The following is a 21972-nucleotide window of genomic DNA, read 5'->3' on the forward strand; positions in this document are numbered from 1 at the left end:
CCCAGGCACCAGCGCAGCGCGCGCTCGCCCGGCTTCGTCACTCGCCTCCAGCTACATCCGCCGGCCGAGGCTGCGCGAGCCTCCGGGCTTGCGGTCCCCGCCCCGCGGTCCTTCCTCCACCCTCAGCCAGGGCAGCTGCAGCCCAAGCGAACAGCCACGGAGCATCCTCCGCCCGCCCGGGCCGCGCCACCGCCCATGCTGCAGCCAGTCCCAGGCAGCGACCCCGCGGCCGCAGCCCGCCGCTCAGTGACCTCAGCCTGGCCCCTGCGCGCCGCCCGAGCCGGTCCCGCTGAGCCGCGGGCCCCGTGCCCTGCGATGGCTCGGCTGGTGCAGCGCGGCGCCAGGTGCCAGCCGTCCTCCCGCTGAGACGCGCCCGAGTGGGGACCCGCTGGGCCTCGGGGCTCGCAGCCTTCGCCTCCCCGCCGCGCCCGCTCCCTTTCTGGGGACTCCGCCGCTGTTTCTGGGGACGAGGGGACAGGGGACCCAGACAAAGCCCACTTTGTGCGGGGAGTTGGCCGCAGGCGTGGAATGTGCGCGTCGGCGCGCGCCCCCTCCCCGCTCCCCGCCAGCTGCGAGTCTTGGCTCCCGGACTTGTCTCGTCGCGTCGGAGAAATCGCCCCCCAGCGCCGCTCTCCCGCCCGGGGGTCTTGGTTCGGAGCTCGCGCGGCCGGGAGTCGCCTCGGTCTTCCTTGGGGCGCGCGCAGATGTGAGCGTGCGAGAGTTGTGTAGGGGATTTTGTTCCCTCCGAAACTGAGACCCAGGGCGCCCAGTGGGCACCCGTGCCTTGACTCTGTCCTTTCTGCAGCCGCTGGTCCGAGCTGTCTGGCCTCAGTTTCCCTCCGACTTTTCTCCGCGCTGCCAGCCCTCACTGCTGCCCGTCATTGTTCTCGCAGTTAGATGGGGGTGCTTTGTGACGGCTGCCAAGTTGGGGTGTGTTCTCTTTATTCCGTTTTTCAAACAGAACAAGGCCTCCAAGGCTGACCCCAGACAACCCACCCCCTCGGACCCTAATTCACCTTATTGCACTGATTTTTTTTATCAAGTCGTATTTTATTGTACAGGAGCCACGCCCTGATTTCTTAAAGGCGCCTTGCACTCTGGCCATGTGTTATCTCTGCAGCTGGTGTGTGGGAGGCCTCTTGTGAGCCACTTGTTTTCCCGCCTCCACCACCCCCCTCGAAGATTTAGGGATGCCAGGGGGGAAGAAGGTGGTTGGGGGTGGCAGCAGCGGTGCCACTCCAACGTCCGCTGCGGCCACCGCCCCCTCTGGGGTCAGGCGTTTGGAGACCAGCGAAGGAACCTCAGCCCAGAGAGATGAGGAGCCAGAAGAGGAAGGGGAAGAGGACCTGCGAGACGGAGGCGTCCCCTTCTTTGTCAACCGGGGTGGGCTACCTGTGGATGAGGCCACCTGGGAAAGGATGTGGAAACACGTGGCCAAGATCCACCCCGATGGAGAGAAGGTGGCGCAACGGATCCGTGGGGCCACAGACCTGCCCAAGGTGAGACACACGGGTCGGGGGGGTGACAGCACAGTCTAGGTTTTAGTGACTTTGGGGCTAAGAGTAAAGCCACACTCTCCTCCCACGGCGCAGGGGACCACTGGCTCGGTAAGATCTTTAAAATGCAGAGATATCATACCTGTCTAGGAGAACTTTCTCTCACTGCCATTCTAGGAGGGAGGTTCACATACATTGTCTCCAGGAGGCCCTCCCCGCTGTCTTTTAAAATGCCCACGTTTTACAGGAGGGGACAGCAGCAGATGGAACTAACAAACACAGTAGGATGGCTTGACGTCTCATTTGCTTGATGACACTTGCCAAGCCAGAGAACTGTGAGCAGACAAATGTAATGAATGACTAAGGAGATGCAGGGCTTCATATGTTGAGAAAATATTTTCGTGCATTATGTCATTGAATTCTCCCAACAGCCTTGTGACGTAAGTACAGTTTGGATTCCCATTTTACAGATGAGAAAGCTGAAAACTCAAGTAGGAACTCGAGATCCCACAGCCAGTAAGTGGCAGAACTGAGATTCAATTTCAGGTCTTCAGGAGAAGGGCGGGGGGTGGTGGTGGAGGGAAGTGTCCAGGTCCTCTTCTCTGTTGGACACTAGATTCAAGCACATTAGAAGAGGTCTCATGGAGAAGCATAAAATGAAGTAATTTTTCTGTGTTGGCTGTAACTCCTCCTCCATGACAGCTATGCTTCAGTTGTGTCACCAACGAAAACAGAGGCTGTATCTCATTCATCTTTGTCTTCCCAAGGCCTCCTGTGTGCCTGGCACAGAACAGGCACTAGTGTGTGTGTTTGCTGAATGAAAGGGTATTTGAAAGTTTCTGTGCTGTACGCTGCTATATGGAAATACATGCCAGATATTTTAAAAAAAAAAAAACATGATCAAGACTAGGAGGCACTTTGCCAAATGCGGATGCCTGAAATCTCCAAAAAAGAGCCCTTTGGACTGAGTTCAGAGCCCAGTGCTTAGCCCTGCCTGCCCAGGTTGGAAGGAAGGGGGCTAGGAAGAATGGAAGTTAGTGTGAATTAGACATGAGGACAAGTGGCCCGTTTTGTTTTTACCAAGTTATTGGTACAGCCATCAGAAAGTGTCTTCTGGGAAAAAGAGAATCAAAGGTTGAAGGTTAAAATACTGCCTAATGTTTCCAGGGGAAACAAAATGTAGATTGATTTGGAATGGCCGCATAAATGTGCTCTGCACTGACTTAGTATTTATTTAGCTAATCCCCTAGAGTTGGATGTTGTTTCCAGTTTTATTCCTAAAATGAATACTACGGTGAACATTCTAAAATATAAATTTTGGGGTTCATCTCTGATTATTTCCTTGGGAAAAATTCTGAAAGCGAAAGTATTGCGTCAAAGGATATTGACATTGGTAGGGGTCACCTGCTTATCTATATGGCCCCTTCCACCTATTTGAGATGCAGTTTTCTTATCAATAAGATGAGGTTGATTGTGGGGAAGAAATGAGAGACTGTGTGTTAAAGTATTTGACAAACTGTAAAGCCCCAAACCAGTACCTGGTTATTGGATATCAGTTACCTTTTTTTTTTTTTTTTTTGAGATGGAGTCTCACTCTTTCCACCAGGCTGGAGTGCAGTGGCACGATCTTGGCTCACTGCAGCCTCCACCTCCCTGGTTCCAGTGATTCTCCTGCCTCAGCCTCCTGAGTATCTGGGATTATAGGCACCTACCACCACACCTGGCTAATTTTTGTATTTTTGGTAGAGATGGGGTTTCATTTTCAACATTTTGGCCAGGCTGGTCTCAAACTCCAGACCTCAGGTAATCCACCCACCTCAGCCTCCCAAAGTGCTGGGATTACAGGCGTGAACCACTATGCCCGGCCAGACATCCATCACCTTTACTTATGTGCTTTATCAAGCGGCAAGACTAGGTTTTGCTCAGATCATTTGTCCCGATGAGGCCAGAGTCACACCCTGCTCCCACATGAACAAGTTGGGCAGCTCTCCAGCCATCTTGCTTATGTCTAAATCAGGCCATAAAAGAGTGTGAATGGTTCCCTGCAGAACTGCCACCACTCCTGGGAACTAAAAAAAAAATAGTGAGCTCACTAGTAACTGGTCTGTAATGTCATTTTGTCATCTTCAGTCCTCATGTGCAGGAAAGACACGGATGAAGGAAGTCTAGGGGTGGGGGCTGTGTTGTGACGGACCCCTAGACTTCCATCGCTAGGGTAGAAGGAATTTTGTGAGAGGTTTGGAAAAATTTGAACTTCCCCCTCTTCAAACCACAGATCTCAGATAAATCGCGTGAGTCTGCATGAGGTCCCTCCTCTACCTGGGCTCTGAGTAGAAAGGTACCCTTAGAGTCTGGGAGTGCAGTGGAGTCCAGGAGGCCTTGGAGAGAAGCAGCGTGGGTTGGGTGCCTGGGTGCCAGGGTGCCAGTGGCAGGGTGGGCTGACCCCGCCCTTACCATCCCTAGGGGCCATGCCACTGGAGCTGGCACAGGGTCATTCCCTACAGCGGCCACACAGTGTGGGGCTCAAGAAGTGTTTTGTTGGGACTGTACAATGCTTTAAAAGGCCACTTGAGCCAAAATTTAAAATTGGGAGATTTCTCACATAAAGATCCAGATTTTTGGCATCTTTTCAGAAAATAAGAAGACTTGGGAACACATGGGAATCTGCAGTCCCACGTGGCAGCTGTCAGCTGGGGCTGGGGAGTGAGTCCTACTCCCCCATCTTGCCACTGTCTCCACCACTCACCTACCAGGCCTGCCTGCCCCGTGTATGTTACTTGCCCGGCCCCTGCATGTGGTTGAGTCTGGGACCCCTGTAGGCTGGTGTCATAAAAGGAGAGCACTCTGGAGTCAAAGCTACCATGTTCAAATCCTTGATCTCCCATAACTACTTATATGAGGAAGACAGGCAACTTTCTTGTGCCTCAGTTTTCCGCAGCTGTGAAATGGAGCTAATAGCAATGCCCATCAAGAGGATGTTAGAGGAATTAATGATGCAAAGCATGTGATGCTTCATTAAGTGCCTCTAATAGATACCCAGTAATGGAGCAGGGAGTGAGTGTTCATCGACACCCCACTAGCGCTTTGGAGAAGCAGCCTTTACAGGGATGATGCCAGTATGTTATAGGGCAACAATTTCTAGAAAGATCCCAAATCCAGCAACAGCTTAGGCTCCTTGATAAGAGTCTGTCCTTGATGTTTCAGGCTTCCACCCCCTTTAAAAGCTTAGTGGCCACTGACCCCAGACCCAGCTGCTGAAGGTCTTTTATGGTCTCTTATGGCTCAGGCCACAGAGCTCCTGCAGAATGGGAATTTGGACATCTCCTCTAGCTACTTATTATGACTCCAGAGTGCTTTCCTTTGATTTATTTATGAGACAGAGTCTCGCTTGGTCACCTAAGATGGAATGCAGTGGCACAGTCATGGCTCACAGCAGCCTCTACCTTCTGGGCTCAAGTGATCCTCCCACCTCAGCCTCCAGAGTAGCTGGGGCTACCGGTGTGCCCTACCATGCCTGGCTAATTTTTTTATTTTTTGGTTGAGATGGGGTCTCTCTATATTGCCCAGGCTGGTCTCAAACTCCTGGGCTCAAGCCATCCTCCCGCCTCAGCCTCCCAAAGTGCTGGGATTACAGGCAGGAGCTACTACACCCAGCCTGGACATCTCCTCTAAAAGGGTAACGTTGCTGGGATTAGCATGTGCGAGGCACACTGATAATGATGACAGTGAACACAAATTAAGTCTGTGCTGTGTGCCTGACCCTGCTCTAAGGCCTCGACCTGCAGCATCTCATTCGCACTATAAGGCTGATTTTGTGTTGGTGCCCACTTTATAAATGAAGTGTCTGAGGCACAGGGGAGGTCAGGAGCTTCATTAAAGTCACGACTAGGCCGGGTGCGGTGTAATCCCAGCACTTTGGGAGGTCGAGGCAGGTGGATCACTTGAGGTCAGGAGTTCGAGACGAGTCTGGCCAGTGTGGTGAAACCCCATCTCTACTAAAAATACAAAAATTAGCTGGATGTGGTGGTGCATGCCTGTGATCCTAGCTACTCTGGAGGCTGAGGCAGGAGATCACTTGAACCCGGGAGATGAGGGTTTCAGTGAGCCGAAGTTGAGCCACTGCACTCCAGCCTGGGCGACAGGGTGAAACTCTGTCTCAATAAATAAATAAATAAATAAATAAATAAATAAATAAATAAATAAATAAAAAGTCACGACTGTAAATGGCAGAGCTGAATATCCATAGTGATGATCTAGTTGGAGACTCCGCCCTATTGCCCTCTAGGCCACACTTTTTGGGCACACACATCCAGCCGCAAGCTCTCCCCACCTCCCCCAGGCCTCATTGTGTTAGATTGAAATAGACCCCTCCAGTGAGAATGTCTCTGTAGAACTCAGGACTAGGGGTTCCTGGAGCCGGGGGAATCCTTGGCCTTGGCTGTGGAGGAGGAGTGCTCCCTGGGGAGATCTGGTGGCTATACCACTCCCCCTTACCGTGCCCCACTTAAACCCACCACTCAACAGTGAGGAAATATTTCCCGACTCCTGTTTCGGAGGTGGGGGTGAGGGGCAAGACCTAAAATGGGCCTGGTCATTTGCATACATAGAATCTTTCCTATTTGTGTTTGAGTGAACGAGTCTATGTGGGTAATGAACATTCAGACAAAAAGGTGCAGGTGCTGTCTGCAGTGGGGTGACATGAGTCAAGGAGCTAGCCTCGGTGATGGTGGCCTTAAGGTCTTGCCTCTGAATCCCCAGGTATTTTCTTGACCTTCCTTCTCCCAGAGCAGCCAGCTCCTGGGTCCTTTGTCTGCACAGCAGGTGCTAGTGCTTTCGTGGGTACTGCCTGGTCCCGGCCCAGGCCTGGCTCTGGGTGAATGATCCAGTCCTGGGACTGCAGCTCCCTTTTTGCAGCTTCTTGTGGGAGGGTGTACTACAATCTTTATCCCAAGCTCCTCAAGGTCACTGGATCCCCACTTGTGCATGGGGATGATCTGCCTGCTTCCCTGCCTGGCAGGGGCTGCCACCTGCAGAGATCAGGTGACTGGGTGGATGTGCCATGCTATTTAAATTGCTAAGTAATTCCTCTAATTCCCCTTCCACCTCCCCACCCCTGTATCCTTGACATGGGGAGGCCAGGCCAGGCCCTGGGGCCCATTTGGTACAGAGTGGCCAGACAGGAAGAAGGGGGAGCCCCCCACCCCGGGTTTTATCTTGCTGGTGACTGTAAGTGGTGGTGCCAGTTTGGGGAGGGGGAGCAATGTGAAAGGGAAATGGATCCCTCCAGACAGAGACGTCAGCGGCTCAGGAGTCAGGGCAGCCAGTGCGGTTGCTAGGGACTCCCCAGACAGGAAGGAGAAGACCGACGGGAGGGAGGGCGAGGAAGTGCAGGCGACGCTGTGGCCCTGGACCAGGGCCCCTTCCCTCCTGCGTCTCCACCCCTTAGAGGAGGTGTCTTTCAGACACTGTCCCGTGTGCCTGTGCCATCAGCAACACCCCAGACATGAGTGTGCAGTGATAACTGGAGTGTCACTTCCCTCCTTGTCAGAGCCCCAGCCACTGCGGTCACATTATTTAAAAAGCTGGGCTGGCATCTCCACCACTCGAGAGCCTCCCAAGGAAAGGAGGAAAAGAGCTTCATCCTTCCCTCCTTACCCAGCCCTACCCCCTTCCCTTCACACGTGCCCCTGAGCACAGACTGTGACTCTCAGCAGTCCCGTCGGGTGGGTGGGCTCAGTGTGGCCTTGGAGGGCCACGTGGAGGCTTGGGGGCAGGGGGTGGGACCTCTCTATGTGGGGAGCCTTACAGCTACTGTGCTGGTGGCCAAGGGGGAGCCCTGAGGGGTGGGCCTTGTCCCTGGAAGTCTGGTTCTTCTACCCAAGGAAGTCTGTTCTGAAACCTCGGAGGACCCTAGCTGATGTATCTCTTGGCCTCCTTGGCCTCACTGACTTGTTGGCAGCCAAACTGCCAGATCCGGGCTCCCCTGGCTGGAGAGGGGCCCATACTGGCATAATGGTCTCTTTTCTGGAGACTGGAGGCTGAGGGAAGCCTGGGGGTCAGCTGTTCTTGACCTTACCCCCAGCAGCCTCCAGGCTCCCAGGCATCGGGAAACACTGCCTGTTCTCTCCTCCGCCATTTCTGGGCTGGGTGCTGGAAAGTGCGTTCTGGGGAGGAAGACTGTCTGGGTACCTGGAAACCTGTACTGATTAGGTGTGGAGCTGGCAGGAAAGAGAAGACTTGGAGGAGGACCCGGGCCCTCTGTGCATGCCCCAGCCACAGAGCTACAGCAAGACCTGTTCCAAAATATGTCCTTCTGGCCTGCTACCGCTGACTGACTCCTTGACAGTTCAAGTTGGTGCTCTGGAAGGCATGGCGAATATGCCCATGATACTGGGTGGGTCCCCTACCAAGGATGCTCACCCCCCTCAGGACCACTCCCAAAGCCTAGGGCACCACCTGAGAAGATGGGACCCCGGATATACCAGCTTTGATCCGGCACTTGAACCAGAGCAAACTTCAAACCTAAAATAACCCCAATATTATATTCTTAAGTCTTAAAACTAATGAATATTTAAAATTTAAAATAGTCAGTGAATTAACCTGTGTTTTTCTGAAGTTATTAAAGAAGCATAAAATTGGAACATCAGCATACACTCTGAATGAGGAATGCTGTTAAGTCCCAGGAGGGAAGGAATGGCTGGGCTGGGGCCCTGGCAAGAGTCTTCGAATGAGTGGGGTGCCAAGAAAGGAAGCTCAAGTGGGAGGGAGGGGAGGCTGTGCCTCCCCGGGGTGGGGCGCCTCTGGGGCCAGTCCTAGGTGTTTGGTGGACTGGAAGCTCCAAGGTGAGCCTCTTCTTGTGACCGGAGCTCTTTCTCTGTCCCCAGATCCCCATACCGAGTGTGCCTACGTTCCAGCCGTCTACACCTGTCCCTGAGCGCCTGGAAGCTGTGCAGCGCTACATCAGAGAGCTGCAGTATCCTCTCTGGTCAAGGGTCATGGCCACCTTCTGGCCGGTGTGGTGGGCCTTGTTTCCGGGCAGAGCTGGAGAGGTATCAGCAGAGCCGCCTCATTCCACAACGCCAGGGCCGCCATTCACGTGACATCTCTGTGCTCCCTGGTGCTGTGGGACGCGGCGCGTGTGCCTCCTGGGTGTCGGAGGAATTTTGTCTGATGAGTGCAGGGCCCACTCTGCACTCTCTGCCACCCCCTTCCCGCTCCTGCCGTGTGATGGGGTAAAGAGAGGAAAATGGGTCCTGAGTGACTTGCTGGTGGGGTGGCCAAGTCTAGATAGATCTCCTGCTCTGTTGTCCACCCAGCCCTAGCAGAGGGGGAGAGAGGGAGCTGCCTTGGGGCTTTTAAAAGTCTGATTTTGAATAAAGGGAAAAATGGCAGAGAAAAAGGATTTTCTGCTCCAGGAGGTAACTTCAGGATCCTAGAATTTTCTCCAGTTCTTCTCCTTTTTTTCCCTGGCAGTAGGATGGTTGGCCAGCAGGGGAAGAGCTGGGCTCCCCTGGGTCCAGATTCCTCTGTGTCCCTGCTCTGGGCCCTCTAGCCCCTGCACCCTGCCCCTGCACCCTGCCCCAGAGCTGTGTGTCCTGGGTCCTCTCTCCCAGGCTTCTGGCTGCAGAGGTCAGAGATGGGAGAGCTAGGCATGGGTCCTGGGTCGGGAGAAGCCAGGCTGATGACTGCAAATCGGGTCCAGCTCCTCCTTCTGCCAGTGGGGAAACCGGTCCAGTGAGGCAGGTGGCTGGCTCAGGAGCAATTAAAGGCTGAGTTGGACCCCCTACCCTAGCCTCCTCTCAGTTCCTGTGGCTTCTCAGCTGGTTGGAAGATGAAGTGCTATAGGGCGCTGTTCCCAGCCACAGCCTCTTTCTGGCCCTCGCCGAACTGGTCGCCTGCTCCATGTCTCTTGTCCTAAGAAGAGAAGCCAGGGGAGAACAAGGGAGAAAGCCAAGGAGGGTGAGGGAGAGGGAAAGAGAAGGAGGCGTGAGGCGGGGAGAAGAATTCATGCTGTGCCCCCATCACCCCTCCAGGAGACTTGGCTCTTGAGCTTCAGGATAGGCAGGAAGAGAGGGTCAACCTCCTTCAGGCCAAGCTAGGAAGCCCTTAACCCGTGCGCACAGGTACAATCACACAGGGACACAGTTCTTTGAAATTAAGAAGAGCAGACCTCTGACAGGGTAAGTATGGGGAGGCCAGTCCTCTGCCCCAAGACTGGCTTGGAGCTTCTTGAAAGCCCTATAGTGCACCTTGGAGAGGAAGTTTATGGGGCAGTCAGGGAGTCTTCTGAAGGAAGCCAGCCTTTGGGGGCAGGTGCCACCCTGGGGCCTTATGGATGTCATAAAGAGAAAAATCCGGCTGAGATGAACAGCCAGGGCTGCCTTGATGAAAAGGAAATCCCGGGTCCATGCTGAGCTAGAGGGTGGGAGAGCCGCCCCCAGCTCTTGCCTTGGCCAGGAGAGAGGGTGGTCCTAGGTGGATTGTAGGTGAGCCTCAGATCTTTTGTTTTTTAGTGAGAGGTGGACCTTGCAGGAGAGAGCCCTCCCCCTTCTCTGTTCTGCGGCTGCCGCACTCCCCATTGCTGGTTCCCATTGCAGGGTACTTGCATGGTCACCCCATTTGCCTTACTCCGTGGACTCTTTTCTGGGCATTGAGTAGCAGGCTCAAGGTCTGAGAACAGGGAGCTCCCTGGAGAGAATGTTGCATCTCTCACTTCCCATCCCGCCACCCCATGTGTAGCCCCCTGCCTGGATTCACTTCCCCTGGAAAGTTTCTGCCCATGAAGCCCTGAGGGCAGAGGAGAGTGAAGAGTGAATGCCACAGCTGGGTCTAGGGGCTCTGCCCCAAAGATGCCCACAGACTTAAGACCCCTGGGCTTTAAAAATTCATGTGAATTGGCCAGGCACGGTGGCTCACACCTGTAATCCCAGCACTTTGGGAGGCCGAGGTGGGCGGATCATGAGGTCAGGAGTTTGAGACCAGCCTGGCCAACATGGTGAAACCCCATCTCTACTAAAAATACAAAAATTAGCTGGGCGTGGTGGTGGGCGCCTGTAATCCCAGCTACTTGGGAGGCTGAGGCAGGAGAATCGTTTGAACCTGAGAGGCGGTGGTTACAGTGAGCCGAGATCACGCCACCGCACTCCAGCCTGGGTGACAGGGCGAGACTCTGTCTCAAAAGAAAAGAAAAAGAAAAAGAAAAAAAATTTAATATGAATTTTACATCTTGCCCCACACATAATCTATGTTTGCTTCTTTGTGAAAATGCATTTAAATGGCTTATTAGCAAAATTACTTAATTACACCCTCTCCAAGGCCCTGGATGGAGTCCACCCTCCCTATCCCCAAAGCTTTGCTTTTGTTGGCCTGTGGCTGCTGTGTGCTGGGGAACCACTCCAGCCTTACTTGGCATGGAGGAGTCTGGGTGCCCTCCTGGGCAAAGCCAGTGACCAGGCTGAATTCCCAGGCTGGGGACAGAGGGAGGAACCACGCCTCAGGGAAAGGCTGTCTTAAAATGGCCTGAATTCCAAGTTCAGGAGCAGATCTGTAGTCAGCAGGTAACTATCTGCCTAAGATCCCACATCCAGGCTCAGGCAGCTGCAGGGAGGCAGTTGCAGTCAATTAACAAGCTCCTGGGAGAAGCCATGGTTGGGTCAGTGGTGTCTACTGTGCTTCAGAAGGGAAGAGATCGATGCTGACGTCCCTCCTCCCCCGACTGCCTCGCAGAAGGCCCCAGCCTGGTGGCTGGAGAGAAGTTGCCCCCAGCTTCTGCTGCCCTCCCCCAGAGCTCTTTGGAGCAAGAGCCAGGCGTGGGAGGTGGAAGTGAAAGAAGGGAAGAGCAGGGAGAGTGGGCCTCCTTCCTATCAGCAGTGGCCGCCTCTTTCCTACCCCCTCAGGCTCCAGACTTCCGTCCGTCGGGAGTGTGGAGGGAGGTGCTGGGCCTGAGCTGAGAGCAGCTTAGGGGGCAGCCTCTGTCCTTCTAGCATTTCTAGTCCACCCTGCCCCCTCCTTCTCACATTCCCCTGGAGGGGCTGGAGGCGCTGTCCTTACTGACCTGCCTCCCTTTCCCACAGGCTGATGGACCTGGCCAAGGAAATGACCAAAGAGGCCCTGCCAATCAAATGCCTGGAAGCCGTGATCCTGGGAATGTATCCTTCCTCGCCTGAAGGGGAGGGGTCCGGGCTTCTCCGGGCCTCAGCTTCCTGCTCTGAAAGTGAGGGTGGGGTAGGTTGAATGGGTTCCAGGGCTCTCCCATATGCAGTCATCTGCTTGGCCCCAAGATGGAGAAGCACCCCACTAAAGTGGAAGAACCCCCCAAAATGGAGGAGCCCCGAGGTCCCAGTACCCCACATCTCAGTTGCTACCTTCCCAGGCTTACCGGGCAGCTCTTTTTTGAGTCACGTGGATACAGGGACCCTGTTTTCTGAACCCCAAATCAGGGCACAGTGTCTCACAAAGACAGTTGTACCATTTCCAAGAACTAGAAAGTCTGGGAGGCACAGTTGGAATGCCCAGATGTTGGCATTTCCAGAACATGTTGATTTCTGGACGAGATATTAAAGCAAAACTGCCTTAAAAAAAAAAACAAAACCACAAACAAGGTTTTCCAGTCACACCCCCGCCTCCAACCCAAAGGGCAGAAGTGGGGCCTGTAGCTGAGTCACCAGGGTAGCCCTGGAGACAGACCAGCCACCAGGAGAGGCTGTCCTCCCCAGCCCCACAGTCAACAGCGGGAGAGGAGGAAGTGTTTATGGCTGGTTCTCCATCCTAACTGGTCAATGCCTGAGCCCTACCTTTTCTTCTCAGTCATTTTATTATTAAAAATTCATAAATACACGTGAAACCTAGAACAACATCATGAACTCCTGTGCACCCATTACTCAGCTTCACCAACTCAAAGCCAATTCTGTTTCATCTCTTCCACCCTGCCCGTATTCTTTACCAGCTTTTAAACATTTTGCCTGTGCCCCTGGGGTAGGCAGCCCACTGGGCTCAGTGCTGCAGAGGAGCACAGATTAGGTGGGAGCCAAGAGGGTGACGGGGAGGGGGTCTGATGGAACAGGAGTCCCATCTGAGGGCAGGTCCTGGGAGGACTGTGATCCAGGGGTCCATCCCCACCCCCCACACAGACATGCCTGCCTAAAGTTCACACAAAGAGGCTGCGGGTGCCCTTCTCTTCCCGCAGAGGTCTAGGAGGGAACGCCACTATGGCAGGCATTTGCTAACAGGGCAGGCCCATTTCTGGAGCCCGACATCCCTGCCCTGTTTATGGGGTTCTTTGCTGGGATAAGCCTGAGGCCACCCGAGAAATTCAGGCTGCAGGCAGTGCCTCCTTCATGTCTTCACGTTCACTTCTCCCTCAGGGGTCACACACCAAAGTGGAGGCTCCCACCCTCATAGGAGAGAGACTGGTCCTTTTCCCCAGGAGGACACACAGAAGTCACTCCAGGCAGGGTCCTATGGTCTCAAAGCTTTTCAGGGGTCACCTGGTGGCTTGTGGGCAGGAATAAAATAGGAACAGCCCCCATCTGGGTGAGGGGCTCCTTCTCAGTGTCCCCACAGCTCCCTCAGGCACAGCGCACGCCGTGGTTCTCACGTCTTGTCCTCGCCGCACTCTGAGCCTCTGCAGGGCCGGGCTGTGCATTTCTCATCGCTGTATCCTTGGTCATTTACAAGGAGTCAGGCTCAGTAAGCATTGGTGGAATGAGAGTAGCGCTGGAGGGACCGTGGCATAATGTCTCAACACAGACTTTAGGGTCAGGTTGACCTGGACTTGAATCATGGCTGGGCTGCTGACTCACTGTGTGACCCCCCAAGGAAGTTCCTTAACATCTCTGAGCCTGCGAGTCCTCCTCTGCAAAGGGGGATAGTGGCAGTGTGTAGAGTTGTTAGGACAATGGGCCGAGCCGGTGCCGTGAGACGCAGCACAGTGCTGGACATGGTGTCTGCTGCACGCTTCTATCCATTCATCTCCTTCTACCCATTTGTTCGAGAACTTTCACTAAGTAACTGTTGTGTGCCCGGCTTGATGCTGGGCCCTGAAGAACATGACAGACAAGGGCCCTGTGCTTGGGAGGTTTGCATTCTAGTGGAGGAGACAAAATAAGCAAGTAAGGAAAAAGAAGCAGTAAACACTGGTCATGGTGAGAGTGCCGTGGAGGAGGTGGACGGTGGCGCAGGCTCAGCTTCAGTCCTGAGCAGCAGCCAACTTTGGCAGGCAGGGGAAAAGGCCAGTGTGAGAAACTCAGGTGGGAGGCCCCGGGGGCTGGAGAGGTGAGCAGGTGGGGCAGAGGTGTAGGAAGTGGGAGTGGGCCTGGGGCTGGCTGGGGGCACCTCCCAGGCCTCAGTAGTACACGTGATTGTATTTGAAGGGCCACAGGCAGGGATGCATGTGGATATGGGGAGAGGACAGGGTGAGGGTAAGAGAAGAGTGAAGCCGTGTCTGTGGCCTGTGTGTGTGCCAAGGTGCGGGATGGAGGACAAGGGAGTGAGGCAGGGGAGGGAAGGCTTCTCTTCCGTCCTTGGGCCACTGGGCTCTGGAAAGCCCTGCAGTGTGGCACCAGCCCTGCTGGACTTCAGAGCGGTGGCCACAAATCCCTGGAAGCCCCGTGCCTATTCGAGGTTCCCTTTATTGAGCTCCAGCTGGATACCAGGCTCAATGCTAGATGGCAGGAATACCAGGAGGAGAGGCCAGGCGTATGGAGATGAGCAGGACTGGTGTCTGCACCCCAAGGCTGGTGGTGCGTGGACCCCGTGGCTCCCGGTCCCAGTCCCTCCCGGTGTGCTGGCCCCGTGCTTCTCTTTCCTTAGCGGGGCACTGGCCAGTTACCTCACCAACAGCATGCCCACCCTGGAGCGCTTCCCCATCAGCTTCAAGACCTACTTCTCAGGGAACTACTTCCGCCACATCGTGCTGGGGGTGAACTTCGCGGGCCGCTACGGTGCGCTGGGCATGAGCCGGCGCGAGGACCTGATGTACAAGCCGCCCGCCTTCCGCACGCTCAGCGAGCTCGTGCTGGACTTCGAGGCCGCCTACGGCCGCTGCTGGCACGTGCTCAAGAAGGTGAAGCTGGGCCAGAGCGTGTCACACGACCCACACAGCGTGGAGCAGATCGAGTGGAAGCACTCGGTGCTGGACGTGGAGCGCCTGGGCCGCGATGACTTCCGCAAGGAGCTGGAGCGCCACGCCCGCGACATGCGGCTCAAGGTCTGCCCGCCTTCCACACCCTCGCCCCCTCCCCCGCCCCAGCAGAGGCGATGTGAGGATTGAGAGGACTGGGGAGCTTCTCAGGGGACTGGGGTGCTGGGACCTTGCTTAGTGGTCGATATTGTTCAGGTGGTCCCCTGGGGTGGGCAGACCAGGACGGCTGCGGAGGGAGGAGGTGGGTGGGCTGGGTTTGGATGGTGGTAGGTGTTGGGCACATGGCAAGGTCACTGGTGGAGAATCACGGCCTGTCTGGAGGGTGTGATCAGGTGCTGTGATGGGCAGCCTCCCCACTCCTCCTGTAACACATCCTGACTCTGCCCCCCAACCCTAGCAACCATTAAAGGACTAGGAGGTGGTCAGAAGAAAGGGAAGTCAGACCATGTGGAAGACAATGAGGGCAGTGTTCCTTCTTCCTCTTCCCACCCACACTTGAGCAGGAGGTGATAGGGAGTTGGGCTGGGGACTGTTGTACCAAAAACAGCTGGGCTGAGCTGTTGAGCCCTAGAGCCTTTCAGCAGGCAGAATTCTGACATCTGCCTGGGTTCTCCTGGGGCTGCCAGGGCCCCCTGCTGGGTATCTCCATAGCTCAGTCACTGCTGCACTGTGACTGCCCCTCCAGGCAGCCTGGAGCCTCCGCCTCAACCACCGACCTCTGCACTCCCAAGTGCACTGCTTCTCTTGACAGCCCTGGGAGGCCAGCGGGCGGTAGGTGGTAGCTCCATTTTCAGGGTTGGAAGCCCAGAGTCTTGCTCACAGGCAGTGAGAGGCAGATCAGACTGGAGCTCAGCCTCCTGATGGGGTGATGGGGAACCCAGGTGTGTTGCAGGTGCCTGCAGGTGTCCTGGCAGGGGTTTGTAAGAGCTACGGCTGCCCTAGCCATTGCCAGCCCTAGGCCAAGATCTCCTGGGGTGACAGTGCCTTCCCCTAGGGCAGAGGCAGGCTGCAGCCAACCCTGCGTTAGAGAGGGGCTGCTCTCTTCTGCCCCTGAGCTGCCGCTCCCCACCTAGCTCTGGGTCCCCCAGCACCCTGGCTCTTGCTGCTCAGTTTGCTATCGTGTCTTTAAGGCATCAGATTGGATCTAGGGTGAGAGCCAACAGTTCCCTAGTGTTTAGAGCTGTGATAGATTCCCAGCCTATTCAGTGCTAAACACTCACCTGTGTTACTTGCCCCTCTCCAGCGCTCCTGCGTTTTGAAAACTCAAGTCAAGCTGACGGTGTGCCATATAAAGGATGACTCTTTTGTTTTTCTCATTTTTTTCTTAAGCAGAGCTAAAGCTACCAGTCTGACTTCTCAATGGCTGGAGATAACCAGCATCACCCTTGGGGTGAGTGGGATCTCAGCCCCAAGTTCAGTGTGGGCTGCTCCCACAACTGGCACGTTTACCTGGCCTTTGTTGGGGACTTTTTGCAATATTATGGTATCTCAGTGACTTCCCCCACTTCCACTCTGCCTTCAAGAGCCCACAGGGATTGGACAGCCCCATGGAGGAACTCCTGCTCTGGCAGCTTTAGTGCCTGGGAAATAGGTTGGGAAAGATCCAGACAGGGAAGAGCCATGCTTGAGGTTCCCCGGGCCTTCCCCAGGGCAGCCTCCAGGGACCTGTGGCTCCTGGAAGGAGAGGTTGGGCTCCAGGGCAGTCCTGGAGTGATGCTGTTGCTTCCTCCTCTGCACCTAGATTGGCAAAGGGACGGGCCCTCCCTCTCCCACCAAGGACCGGAAGAAGGATGTTTCTTCCCCGCAGCGGGCCCAGTCCAGCCCCCACCGCAGGAACAGCCGCAGTGAAAGACGGTGAGAGAGGGACCACGCCTGGGTGGGTCCAAAGAGGGTTTTTTTCCTTTCCTCTCATCGTGTGGGTCCCTCTTTTTTTTTTGTATCTCTCTCCCACCCTTCTCTCTTTTTCGCTCCCACCCAAGGGAGGTGACTTGGGATGGTGGGTTTAGAGGTTTGTGTATTGACATTTCCCACAGCAAGGCAGTTCTACTTCCCCAGAGAAACCAAACTCTGCTAGCCCACTAGTCTGAGCATGGGTTATGTGAGAGAAAAGGTGGAAAGGATGGGGCCCCTGCAAGGCAGTGAGCCACCCAGGAATGTCATGGGGGAGGGCGTGAATATTAGATGGCTTTGAACATAACTTTGCCCCCCACCCAAGAGTCTGGTTTTTGTCTGTATCCAGGTAGCAAGAACAAGCCATTGAAATACCAGCTCTCCTCCTCTGATTTCAGCTCCTACACATCACTCTGACTCTTGCTTTAAATATAATTGTCATTCAGGAGCCACCTCTCTGGTATGAATTCAGGGGTGGGGTACTAAGCAGGCCTCTGGCACCAAAATATCCATCATCTGTGACTTTTATCTAAGAGGCTTTTGTAGACGACAGATTCCCCTCAGACAGATTTATACTTTAAGCTGTTACCTACCAACTGCAGCCAGATTAGCCAGCCTCCAGCAGCGAGAAAGCCTGTGAGAGCGAGCCGGGGCCACATTCAGACAGCACAGGCGGGCCAGGGTGTCCAAAAACACACTTCCATACGCACTGTGCTGTGCGTTGGAGGGCCACTTGGAGAATGTGGCCGGGAAGCCACCAGGCAGCTGCTGCTGGCTCCCCAACTCCATCTCCCTAACAGACCACTCACTGTCCTCCCGCTCTGCTCTCTTCCTCCCACAGGCCCTCGGGTGACAAGAAGCCTTCCGAGCCCAAAGCCATGCCAGACCTCAATGGGTACCAGATCCGGGTCTGAGGCGGATGCCAGCACCCCAGGCCCCACCCACTCCTGGGGGCCAGGATCCACCTGCTGGAACCAGCCTCATGCATGGGGAAGGCGGGGCTGGTGACAAGGCAGGGCAAGAGGCTGCAGGAAGAGTGTGTTCCAGCTCAGCCCCGCAAGCTGCTCTCGCTCCCACTGAGCCAAGCCCCCTAACTTTGGGCCTAGAGGCCGTTAGTATTTTATTTGGAGTTTTTAACTCTACAACTGAAGTTTAAGGTATTTGGGGAAAACTTAGTCCAAATGGATCTGCTGATGGTGGGAAGGCCAGTGCTTAACAGATCCATGTGTCATGGGGCCAGGTGAGGGAAACTGCTGGTTCTGCTGGTGCCTCTGCCCCTGGCTTCTCTCTGGGAGTTGGGTGCATCTTATCAGTGGGAAATCTCCCAGCCTTACCAGGCCTGTGATGGGGGGTGGGGGTGGGGTGGAGATGTTTCTCCAGTTCTGCCTGCCCTGGCAGAATCTTGACCCAGGGAAAGGGAAGCAGGGTAGGAGGAGTCCTTCTGAGAAAGGTCTGTGTAGCCCATTAACCAGGAGCTTGGCACAGGCCACATCTGCCCCAAGAGCATGAGCTCGTGGCTCAGGAGAGCCTTCAGGCCCTTGAGGCCCCCATGGGCAGTGCTGTGTGGGCAGAGGAGGGGTGATAGGAGAGCAAGCCCAGGGAAGGACCTCTGGGCAAAAAGTTCCCAGGCCCTAACCGCGTCTACTTGCTTAGTCCCAGCTCTGCCTGTTGCTCTAGCCCACAGGCTCCCTGCGGAGGGTCTGGGCTTGGCGGAGGACCCAGAATGGCACTGAGGCCAGCATGGCTGTGGGAGTTGAGCAAACCCTGGGTGCCAGTCCAGGAGCTGTGGCTGGACATGGGGTGATGGGGCGGGATGCTTGGGCCTGGGTCTCTCCGCCAGCAGTGCCAGGAGCCCTTGCTGGGGAAATCAAGACCAGACTAGGATGCTTCTGCCCCAGGCCTGCCTTCCATTCTTTAACAGCCCATCTTGGCTTGGGGTTGCAATGATGGCTGGGCCAGTCACTTGTGGCAGGGCATCAGGGCCCTGGCAGGGAAGAACCTAGGCACCTGGGGTTGTCCCCAGCCTGCCCGTCAGCATGAGATACCCAGTGGGAAAGTGAGAGGATGCGGAGAGGTTGGCAGAGCCAAGGGTAGGTTCTGGAGGCTCAAGCAACAAGGAGGTGCAGGGAAAGGGTGCAGTGCAGCCACTGAGGGACAGCTGGGAACTGGGGGATGCAAGTGAGAAAGGGATGTGGGGGAGAGTTCAGGATCAGGCTGCTTGAGGAGTAATGGGTTACCTACAGCAGAGACGAGATGGCTGTTTGTCAGGAGGCGGTAGAAAGGATTCAGATTATGGAAGGGTAAATGGATGAGATGACCATTAAGGTTTTGTTTTACTGAGAGGCTGTAAGTCTGCCAGGGACAGCTGTCAGTAAGGCTGCAGAAGGGCTGGGGGGCTACACAAGGAAGAGCAGAACTAGGGTTGTAAGCTCAAATGACGAGCAAACGGTGAGAAGGAGGCCTGAAGGGCTGTGTGGGGACTGTGGCTACCTGAAGAGGGCACACCCTGTTAAAGGGGCCACAGCTGCTCAGCTGTTCTTACAGTGCCGGCCTTGTGTTGCCAGATTGTCTGCTTTGTCAGAGGCCAGAATTCTGACTTTTTATGTGAAATAGGATTTTTAAATGCTGGTGATCACTTAAAAAAAACTTAAAAACCCAATACTGGCAAAAGAGGATGCCAGTTTGCAATCCCTGAAGTAGAGAGAGCTCGTGCTGGGGAGAAGTCCACCAAGATGCTTTGAGGTGGGCTGTAGCAAAGTCCTGTTTCTCAGAGCTGGGCTGGGCTGGGGTAGGATCCTTGCAGCTGAGGAGGAGGAAAAGCCACTGAGACCCCTCCCAGAGCGGGACAAACCAGAGGCCCTTTGCAGTTGCTGGGTCACCAGCGGGGGTGGCTCATGGAGTATAGACAGTGTAGCTCTTGGCCTGCCAGGGAGACGGATGGTGCCTTCGAAGCAAAGAGGAAGGGAAGGCAGAACCAGGGATGCCTTTGCTGATGAGAGTGCCTGTCAGGGAAGGCGCCACAGGCTGGCAGCTCTTCAAACCAGCAGCGCTTGACCCAGAGCCAGATCCAGCATGACCTGGCCAGAGGCACCCTGGGAGGCCAGCTGGTCAGCCCCTTGCCTCCCCAAGTTCCCCCTGGGGTCAATGAGCCCTGGGAGGATGCCTAACCTAACTCCAGCCAGACTAATAGGGGCATGGTGACCCCTGACTCACCATCCCATCCCAGCTTTCAGGGAGTGGGGGTAGTGTGGTCTCCATGTTCCTACTATGCCTAAGAAGAGATGGCTCACCTTGGGAGGTGCCAGGCTGAAACTAGGTCCTTTCCGGGTCTGGATGCTGCCACTCAGGAGCAGGGGCGTGGCCTCAGCTGCCTCTGGGAGCTTCCCGGGAATGACAGGGTTTGAGAGGAGTAGATATGAGAGGGAGCCGCTCCTGGTTCTGGAGTCTTAGGAGGTTCCAACTTGCAGGATCCTTTCCCAGAGCCCTCCATGGAGAAAACAGCAAAATGAAGCCCTTACCTGCTTGCTGTCTGCAAGGGAGGGAGCCGAGCCCCAGCTGATAATCCCCCAGCACTCACCCTTCCTGAGCTGAGACTTCAGGGCTGTGGAGACCAGCACAGGACATAGTGGTGCTTTTTAAATTTATTTTTAACTGTTTCTCATATGTAGCAACCCCTCCTCCCCTCCTGGGCGTGTTTACACAGGCTCTGCTCTGGGGGCTGGCCTGGCTGTGAGGTTTCTGGGGAGGCAGAGAGGCAGGGACTTTGGGGCCTTAGTCACCATCCATGGTATCACCTCATCTCACTTCCTGTGAGGGAAGGGCCTGGCTGATGTGATCCCAGCTCCCCCCCAGTTCAGGACTGTCTTCCAGCTCCTTTGCCCCTGGAGGTGGGGGCTGCTGGCTGAGGAGGGGTCAAGGTGAGTTCAAGAAAGCTACCTGTGGAAAATGGACCAGGTTGGGGGGGTGATTGCAAAGTCTCCCCAAAGCCTGGCTCCTCATGCTCAGTGCCAGGGGCAGAACACTGGGGAGCCAGGTATAGAGAGCCTTCCTGTCATAACTGCCAGTCCTCTTCCTCCAAGGCCTCTGCATATTCTCATGTTCCCCTCACCCATCATGCCAGCCACCCCATCCCTCTTCTAGCAGGGCCAAGATGGGGACAGCAGCAGCCCTCTGGCCTTGGGATGCGATGATAAAGCAAGCCTAGGGCCAGGGTTTGGGGAGCAGAGAGAGCCAAGAAGTTGACCACGTGTGATTTCCAGCCCTTCCCGCTGGGACTTGACTTCCCGGGTCAAGGAGTCCGTCTCATTCTGGCTGGTCGAGTGACCAGAGGCCTGTGTGAATGTGTGCACCTGCTTTTCCTGCCTGGAATGTTTTCTGGCTCAGCTGCAGCAACATCTGTGAGCCCAGTGTCTGCCCTGTGTCCCTGGGCTCGCTCCAAGTGCAGGAACATACATGCAGGGCCCAACATGATGATGGTGTGAAGGGCAGGAAACAGTCCTCTGAAGGAGTGGGGAGGTGGGCAGTCTGCCCCCGCCAGGTACCATCGCCTCCTGCCAGCTTCCTTAGACCAGGCAGGGCTGCCATGGTGCTAGCTGCAAGTCCATCAGTATTGACCGTCTCGCTCCATCTTGGTCCTCCGGAGTCCCAAGTTTCCCTTTTTCATCAAATCTGACAAGAGAGAAGAAACATGGGTGTGCTTGGCCCACAGGGCCTGGTGGTGATGGACCTCCCCGCTCCCTCAAGCTCTGGATGGCTGCAGTGTTGTACTAGACTTTGTTCAGGCTGTTCTCATCTCAGTATTGCCCCTTCCTTTCACTTTCACACTTCATCTCATTCCTGTTGTCACTTTCCCCGAAACGAATAAAGTCTCCCCAGCTCCTGCTGTGTGGGCTGGGCAGAAACCACAACAGGTAAGCCTTGTCTCCTTTCCTTTGGAGCTGGGGCCCGAGCCCTCCCCCAGCCCAGCGGCATTAGCCCCATTGGCTCTGGGAAGAGCCTGACCTGAGGTGAGCCTGAAGCCAGGGAACAGGAAACCTCCCAGCCCCTGCAGTCATGATGAAACTTCTGGGGTTCCAGACTTTCTCAGCCTGCTGAAGCCCCTCAGGCCTTGTTAACCCTGATCTGTGAGCAGTGCTTTCCCCCTCTCTTCACACAGTGGGCCTGGCCTCCAGAGGCTCAAGTTAGCGCCCAGGATGTATTCCAGGACCCTGCTCTTCCGGTCTCAGTCCACAGCAGTCCATCAGGAGCAAAGGAGAAATGGGGCATGTTCTCCTGGGAGATGAGTGTAGCTCAGGAAACCATAGCAACCTTCTCATCACTTGACATCCAGAACCCATGGTGTGGAAAACACTTCGGGTCCCATCCATCACCCCCCATTCTTCCTCTCTGTTGTCCCTCCAGCTCTGGACCTCTTCCCACACTTTCAGACAACCCCAAACAGTTGAA

The 21972-nt window shown here is 55.3% G+C and overlaps 1 protein-coding gene across 1 annotated transcript; it reads left to right on the forward strand.

Annotated features, from left to right (window-relative positions):
- Positions 1 to 114: 114 nt before the first annotated feature.
- VASH1 (vasohibin 1) lies at positions 115 to 21436 on the forward strand. The gene is made up of 7 exons (XM_003808858.6): positions 115 to 1499; positions 8381 to 8469; positions 9620 to 9676; positions 11570 to 11644; positions 14322 to 14703; positions 16379 to 16491; positions 17369 to 21436. The coding sequence occupies exons 1-7, from the start codon at positions 1191 to 1193 to the stop codon at positions 17439 to 17441; spliced, it is 1098 nt and encodes a 365-aa protein (XP_003808906.1). The 5' UTR covers positions 115 to 1190; the 3' UTR covers positions 17442 to 21436.
- Positions 21437 to 21972: the final 536 nt, after the last annotated feature.

This window comes from Pan paniscus, chromosome 15 (genome assembly GCF_029289425.2).
Source record: "Pan paniscus chromosome 15, NHGRI_mPanPan1-v2.0_pri, whole genome shotgun sequence".
Taxonomy (NCBI): domain Eukaryota; kingdom Metazoa; phylum Chordata; class Mammalia; order Primates; family Hominidae; genus Pan; species Pan paniscus.